Source organism: Dicentrarchus labrax, unplaced genomic scaffold (genome assembly GCF_905237075.1).
Source record: "Dicentrarchus labrax unplaced genomic scaffold, dlabrax2021, whole genome shotgun sequence".
Classification (NCBI taxonomy): domain Eukaryota; kingdom Metazoa; phylum Chordata; class Actinopteri; family Moronidae; genus Dicentrarchus; species Dicentrarchus labrax.
Window position 1 is genome coordinate 18008935 of NW_026136702.1, and position 8131 is coordinate 18017065.

At 42.0% G+C, this 8131-nt stretch overlaps 1 protein-coding gene across 3 annotated transcripts; it reads right to left on the reverse strand.

Moving 5' to 3' along the window:
- Window positions 1–843: 843 nt before the first annotated feature.
- LOC127377555 (uncharacterized) lies at window positions 844–5252 on the reverse strand. 3 transcript variants are annotated; one of them, XM_051425574.1, is made up of 7 exons: window positions 5177–5252; window positions 4575–4811; window positions 3961–4155; window positions 3606–3775; window positions 3243–3392; window positions 2143–2315; window positions 844–2058 (listed from the first exon to the last, which is right to left on the reverse strand). In XM_051425574.1, exons 2-7 carry the CDS (start codon window positions 4758–4760, stop codon window positions 1646–1648), a joined length of 1287 nt encoding a protein of 428 aa, XP_051281534.1. In that variant the 5' UTR covers window positions 4761–4811; window positions 5177–5252; the 3' UTR covers window positions 844–1645. The 3 variants fall into 3 exon arrangements, with proteins under 3 accessions (XP_051281534.1, XP_051281541.1, XP_051281526.1); XM_051425581.1 differs by having other exon boundaries at window positions 3606–3772; window positions 5130–5224; XM_051425566.1 differs by having other exon boundaries at window positions 5130–5224.
- Between the last annotated feature and the right edge of the window lie 2879 nt (window positions 5253–8131).

Sequence of the window (8131 nt, forward strand, 5' to 3'; positions counted from 1 at the left end):
TGTACGATAAAGTCACACTAGCCTCATAGCCAGTGGGAGAAAAGGAAAAAAGAGAGAGGGACGAAGAGAATAAAAGAGCGAGAGAGTAATAACACCAATCAGACAGCATTAGCAGAGCAGAGACCAGTAATTGGAGCTGTGAAGTGTGACTCATTGACAGCTAGTGAGACCTGACACACACACACACACATATATAGAAAAACCATCAACCACTTGTACCACTCTCCTTCCTTTTTTCTGTACTGCCATCACTATTATCCCTCATCCTCTAAGTAACACAAATGCTTTCCTTTTTATGCGTGCACATACTTTTAATTCACGCAAAGACATACAATATTTTGCACATGCCTGGATTTTTTCAACTCTTTCTCTTTCTCACACACTTGCGCCAACACACCCACACACAGAAATCCACACACACACACTCTCCTTCCCGGCTTGACATTCACACAGTGCTGCCAGCTACGCCACATAAGAGCTCCTTCCTGTGCTGCTCGCCCACCTGCTGCATCGCACACCAAAATACTGCAAGAGAAAGCATCTTTTCAACCTTTCGGAGTGAGAAACACTTAACAAAAAATGCCAATTCTCCTGCGAACGTCACTCAAAATGTCCTCCTTTCCATCACGCATCTTCTTTCTCATACATAGGAGAGGTGACAGACAGATTGTGACCTTTTGGCAGGAGTGTGGTACCATAAGAAAGTCACAGACATGTGATTTGAGTCCATCTTTCAACCAAAGAAAGTTCTTTGATGGTGTCCAAAGATATAAAAAAAAAATTCTAAAATCAGAAAACCTTTGAAAGGGCAGCTCAATATGGTACTATGTATTGCACATAATATTAACATAAATATGTTTATTGCAAGCTCAAGTTTACATTTACAAGCTACACTGATACACAGGCCCAAAACATTACAGTAGCAGTAACCATAGAAACATGGTTTTCCATCACAGACCTCAGAATCGGCATGATCAAATATGATGCCAGCCAGGTTCAAACATGCGTTTAAAGAGACTCTCTCTGGGGGAAATGAATTTAATTTGCACAATATCATCTTTGTCGCAGGCTGTGTTGTGTATATTTATCTCTACCTGGAAATGGGGACATTAATTTTAAGACAAGGCACAAATAACGTGTGATTTATCGACATTATACTACTAGCTTTGATTATATAGCTAAACTTCTGGTGAATGCACCAAGGTCCCAGAAGTTCACTTCCCCTTGATTAAGTAAACTTCACAGTGGAGTTTTTTTTCATAATTCTTATTTATTTATTTGTTTGTTTTCTTTGTATTTTAGTATTCAGCAAATACACAAACAGGGAAAAGGGAAATAGGTGACACACATGCTGCGTGCCCAAGTATTTAGCTTTGCAGGTAACACTTTTCTTGCAGCTTGTAAACATGAAATTGACTAACGATTATGTGTCAGTAAAATGTGTGAAACAGATTAGAAATGACATATAAAGCCATAATTCATATTTGGCAAAGGCTAGTGTCACTTTGTCGTATATAGCATTGCAGACAAATCAGTAAAACTACCATTCTGTTTTTCTTCAGTATATGACTGACATCTTATGATTGCTGCTGTCAAGTCATGGCTTTCATGCACTTGTCGCACTGTGAAGACTGTGATCGAGTCTCTATTCCGCCTGTGTTTCAACAATACTCAGTTTCAAACTTTCATCTCTCCGCTCGCGTTCCTCCACCTCTTCTCGTCTCCCTTCCATTTCGTCCTGTTTATCAGCTTTTCCCCTGTCCACTCTTAGCTCTCCATTGACGCCCTCTGCCCGGTCTTTTAGATGCACTCCAACACTTTGTTCTTTCCCATTTCTCACCCATGTCTTGTTTTTGTATCCTGGTTGAGTTCTTAGACTTCTCAGATTGTCACTAGCCCTGTTAAAGTAGTTCTCCAGCTCTGCCACAGGTCCCTTGTCAGAGAACAAATGGTCTAGGTATGCCTGGGCGTACTGATCTGAGGTGATTAGGTCCAGGTTAATGGAGCAGGACACAGTTGCAGAGGTGGTATCAGGCCCAGAGACTCTCCTTCTTCTCCCTGTTAAGAAGATCAGCCTCAGTTAAATGCAACTTGACTGAGAAAGGCATGAGCAGTTTTCTTGGTTACTTCAAGAAAGTCTACCTGTCTCTGCCTCCATGGTAGTTAGAGGGATGGTCACACTCATTCCTGTTTCTCTGTCTGTCACAGTGAGTCCCGTCATGGATCCTTCCTCTGACACCTCACTGGAGGGGTCGCATGAAGCCTGAAGACCCCCGCGACATTTCACCACACACACTGTATTAGACTTATAACGCCTGTAGTGGAGAGATTGGGGTAGAATTGGGGGAAAGAACAGAAAATTTCAATCAAGTAATTATTTTAACCCTTTTTTAAAAATTGACTCATTAGTGGATGTGTCACCTTGTGAAACACTTTTGTGCTGATATTCTAAAGTCCTTTATGAATGCATATTCATTAACTTACTTACTAGTGATTACATGTTGCAAGCTTAATGGGTGAGGGGCTGTCTAGTGGTTTGGTTTTCATGTTTTGTTTCCCCATTTTACTCACATATGCCACGATTCGCAACTACTGCCTGTCAGACTGAATATTTTTACTGTAAGCAGCAAGTCTAAATGTACGCTGAAAGTCTAGGGCTAGACTTTTCTGACAGTCTGATGAGCTTTTTTGTGTTTTTGCTGTCAGATTTGGAGCAGGTTGGAGAGCTTGTCTCATAGTAGACAGCAGGGCCCTGTGTAGCTGTGGTTTCCCCTGTCAGTGTGTGCTTTATTAGGCTCCTGCATCCACTGAAGTGCTGTGTGTTTGCTGTCTGACAACATGCTCTCAAAAAATCTTTAGTGTTTGTAGTTGGACTCTATGCTATGTAGTATACTTCATGCACAGGTAGTCCACCTACAGACTCCATCTTGACAAAACAGATCATCAGTAAAATGTACGGCACTGTGAATGACTCATGCAGCTTTATTTTATCTGACCGTACAGATTACCATACAAAAAGGGTAAAAATAACATAACATTTTTATTTAAAAATTTGTCAAACTAATCATGTCTAACCCCACATGGGGGTTACAGATACCAAGTTGTAGCCCACTTTGGTCCCATTACTGACCCGAATACACATGTGTCATATAGAGCCAGTACCCTACAAACCCATGCACCACAAAAACATGTTGGCTGGGAAGCTACTGCTGCCAGAGTGATGAGAAAATAATAAATATTACCTGTAAGCAGGTATGATCTGTGCCAGGTCTTCCTTGTATTGCTCCAGTGCTGCCCTTGCAGCCAGGGGCTCAGCCTTACCCTCAAGAGCAGCCAGGTGAACCAACATCTGGGTGTTAAACGCTGCCCCGCTCGCCCAGTGCCTTAGAGACCTGGAGAACCAGACAGTATAGAACAAAACAAACTCCTCATGATCTCTGCTGTTTAACCACTACACTGTGTTCTACTGCATTCGACTGCATAGCGCTCTCCTCTCCTCCATGCAACTATTTTGCGTTCTGCTCTGCTCCATTCTTCCACCTGCCCATATGCTGCATGACACCATCCTTTTCTCCACTCTGCTCAACTCTACTGTATTTTCTCACCTGGAGTCACAGCCTCCCCCCAGCAGACAGGTCTTTAGCTGGGTGAGGGTGAGACTGAGCTGGGCCTCAAGTCTGACAGAGTCCTGGATCAGCTTGTTTTTGTCGTTCAGGTTGATCCTACAGCGCTTCAGATACTCCTCCATCACTTCCTGGAGCTCCCAGACTCTCTGCTGGAGGTATACATTCATCCATGGGTATTGTAGTATAGTAATGTTTTTGCAACAATTTTTAAACTTCATACCATTTTCATTCATTAAAAGGCTTGTGAACAGTTAGGTGAAATGTTTCAGGAAATATATACAGGATATTCTATTTTATTCTATTTTAATTCAAATCATCATTTAATAGGCTTTACCTGGCATGATGATGACCCAGCTGACTTCCCTTTCGCACCTGATGACCGCTTTGAGGATGTGTAGGCCATATCCATCACCATAGTAACCACTAATCCCACCAGCCCAGCCAGGCGGGGCTCATCTGAGAAGGTCGACAACCGGCCAATCAGATCCCTCAGGTATGTGGGTGCCTTGTTCCCAATGTCGGCCTGCAGCTGGGTGAGAAGAAATGAAGAGAACGGTTCATTGCGTGTTTACATGGTGACTGCGATCCTTTCGTTTTAAGAACAACTGTGAAGAGCGTTTTGTCATCATCATATGGCTGCTTGTTGGCCACTGTATTGATTTGTAAACTCTTTACAATCCCCACCAGGACCCCATTTCTAATACTGAGTGGTGCTTCATTTTGCAAAATCGCTCTTTCTTAACTGTCTCAACATTATCTTTCTTTCCTCTCCTGGTCATCTCCGTCTCCACTTCACGGCTGAATGGATTTAAGGGGGAAATCAATGAGCAGTTCACCCAGTCTGTCTATTTGAGAAGGAGCAGATCACCTATGTTCTACAGTCAGTCTGTACAGCGGCAGCATCATCCCTCATATATACTGTCACACTTTCTTTTAAATCTCAATAACCTGTTTCAGTTGTTCCTGGAGGCCGGCGCAGGAGTCGAAGCTCTCGCCGTGATTGGCCAGGAGGAGAGGGTGGACGACTCCAAGGTCAGGTACGGCGCCGCCTTCCAACATGGTATCGTAGAGGAGAGAACCAATTGCATCCTTCACTTGAGGAAGCTCTTCTTCTGATGAGAGCAGCTGGCCCATAATGAGATTTGCATGTGTGTAGTGACAAACCAGTAAATAATTTATGCAGATCTGAGGAAGAACAGAAAAGAGGGGGAATACTAAACTGCAAGTTAAACAGCACAGAAACAAACCCTCAGCATTGAATAACTAGAGCCAAAAGTGAACCACATACTCAGATAACATAACAGTATAAATGTATCTATGAAAACTTATTTTCTTATTTTCATCTTTACATGATAATAGACATCATATAGGCCTAATATACTATGACCTTAGAGGTTTCAACACAAGAATGTCTTTAGAGTATACACAATTAAATATATATATATATATTTAACTCCTCATATCAGTAGGACGTAACATTTCCTCCAAAAATAGCACCCTTACATTTCACATTAACATTTCAGCAGCATTTCAGTCACATCCAATCTTACTGTTATGCCCAGCCGGCCTCTTTATTTTTCACTTCCCTGCTTCCTTCCTCCTCCTGCTGCAGTGAAGAGATTAACCAAGACAACACAGCAGCAGAATGTAGCTCAGCCATAAACCTACACCTCCCCCTAGCTGCAGTGACCAGGAAAGGCAATTACTGTGAAACTGTGAGTCTGTCATGTCATCGAGGCCAAGGATGCCAGCCTGTTAGGGTTTTGTCTGAGTAACCTCTACATGAGAAGTTTCTTTTTTCCTGTCTGCTGCTAGTGCACAGAGAATTAAAACCGTTGAGAATAGTTATTTCACACTCTTTCATACAGTGCTATCTTTAAGTGAATGCATGATAGTGAAATTAAACTAATCCTCCTTGTGTCTGGGGGACTCCCTGGAAGAAGCCAGAGGTCCTTGGGAATGAAAGTAATAGCTACACACTCTCTATAGCTGTGTTAAACATTGAAAATGTAGGCCAAGGGCTTTCAGCTTTTTTATTTAGCTAAGTGGAACAGTGGCCTTGGTGGTGGTGTGATGTTGACTTTTTTTTACTTAATAAAATATGGGGCAAGGGGATTTGGGATTTTATGTAGTGTGAGAGATGTTCTTTGTTAACTGGGACAAGGGCTTGTGCACTGTCAGGCCTCAGAGTTTTGTGTGTACCTAAATGAAATGCCCCACACTGTGTTGAAGACTGTAACTCAGGTTAATGTGGATGTCATGTCTTACAATCATTCAGATTAAACTTGCCTGACCTTACTCCTTATGTTGTAACCTGTTTTTCACAATCTGTATTTCTGTTATCAAAAGGATTTTCAACAATTATTTTATTTTCTTTGTAACTAGTGTGTTCAGTTATTTGATATCATGTTGCAAAGGCACTATATGCCCTATGTAGTGCAAGGATTTAAAAAAAAAAGCCAAAGACAAAACAAACTCAGCCATACCGGTATGTCTCTGTCATGATCTTAAGTAGTAACATTTGAAAATACTCAATAAAGAATTGGAAAATTCAACTATAACTCTTGAAAGGTGCTTGAATCAATGTGTTATATAGGCATTGAATCAAATTACTGTGTGTGACAGGGGTAGCTCATTGTGACAAACCCACAGAGAATTATCACCTGACTTTTCAGTTCCCCCAAAATCTATTGCATTTTAGCATCTTTCAGCTCATTGTTTTGGTTCACTCTCACTGTTCCCATCAACCTAATTTCCAGGCGCAGCAGGCAGCTGTTTTTGGTTGAAAAAAAATTCTCATAAACCCACACTACTACAGACAGCCAGTTGAACTAGCTAATAATCAAAGTGAAGCAATTAGTTAAGTTATCCTTTATTTAACCCTGTAGGGAAATGTGTTCTCAGACTTAACCTCCAGGTGTTCGGAGCAGTGGGCAGCCACTGGGCAGCACCCAGGGACCAACTCCAGCCAGCGCTTTGGTCAAGGGCACTGAGTTAACATACATGTTTTGCATCTATTTTTGCAGACGGGGGAAACTGGAGCCCCTGGAAAAAACTTTGCAAACATGGGGAGGACATGGAAACTCCACACGGAATTTAAATCCACAACCTTCTTATTGTGAGGTGACAGTGCCTCAAGAGCTGTTGGAGGCCAAACCAGACAAAGGAGAGCGAATATTGGACTTACATCCATTCGTGCACCAGAAACACAACTCCAAATGAATGCTAATGTTGCTCTGTAACTGCTGGATGCGTAAATAAGCAACTGTTTGCTAATATTAGCCTTGACAACTTTATAAGATCATAGCAATATTGTGTTTACAACTTGAAGCGCTGCCCCCAAGTGGCCAGCAAATTAATAAGTGATAATTAGATTCAACAGTGTGTTGTTGGCAAAAGTGTGTGATTTTCCCACCAGTTTTACAACAACAACTATGTAAGCTAAAATAAGCTAAATGATACATATTATATTTCAATGCACACTCTCTCTGGGGCCTGAGCATTTATTCCTGATCACCAATCTAGTCCAAGTCCTACTAGAATAGTAAGAGAAGCAGCACATAAGCAGATAACCTTGCCTGAAACCAGCTGCACCCCAAATAAGAAAATTGGCCTTTTTTATAAGCGATATTGTGTCATATCAGTAAAAAACACACCGGTGTGAATCATAAAATGATTGATGGCTAAATTCCATTTAGCTGCTTCAATTTTATGGTCCTTGTGTTGTGCATGCTGACTCACCCTGTCAGTACTGCATGTGTAGTAATGTGAAGACAAATAGCTAAATGAGGATATTCAGTCAGTAAACACACACTGTATACACTTATAAACCATTGCCAGGCATAAGTGGACTGTGTGAACAGTCACTGGACCAGACCAAACACCTGTGCTCTTCCTGCTAAGACAAGACAAGTCAATAAGATATTATACACTGAGGAAAAAACAACACTGCTTGCGTGAGATCGAGGCAACTTAGCGTGCTGACTTTTTTGCGGCAAGTGCACCAAGGCGTCACAGTGAATTTGACAATGATATGTTGATGTTTAAAACACTGAAGACAGTGAACCTTTGAGTTAAACACTGCAGGCAGGAAACAAACCACACATGGGCCCAACACACACACTTTCCCCTAATTTCCTTCTCCTTCTCCCCTCCATACATTTTTTCTCTCCCTCCAGTCTGCTTCCCACCCTCCTGCTCTTCCCTATTTCTCCGGTTATTGTTGATTTTGATAGCTTCTGTCAGTTTGATGCTGTGTTTACTGGCTGAGCTCTGCCCCTAGGACTCTCTCTCTCTCTCTCTCTCTCTCTCTCTCTCTCTCTCTCTCTCTCTCTCTCTCTCTCTCTCTCCCTCCTCTCTCTCTCTCTCTCTCCATGGATGCTTGGCCCTGTTGACACACTTCACACTCCTCTGAGAGCAGTAAATATTTAAATGTGCTCACGTCACACACATATACACACACATCAGCAAGCGGAAATGGGCATGGCTGCACACATATGTGGTTA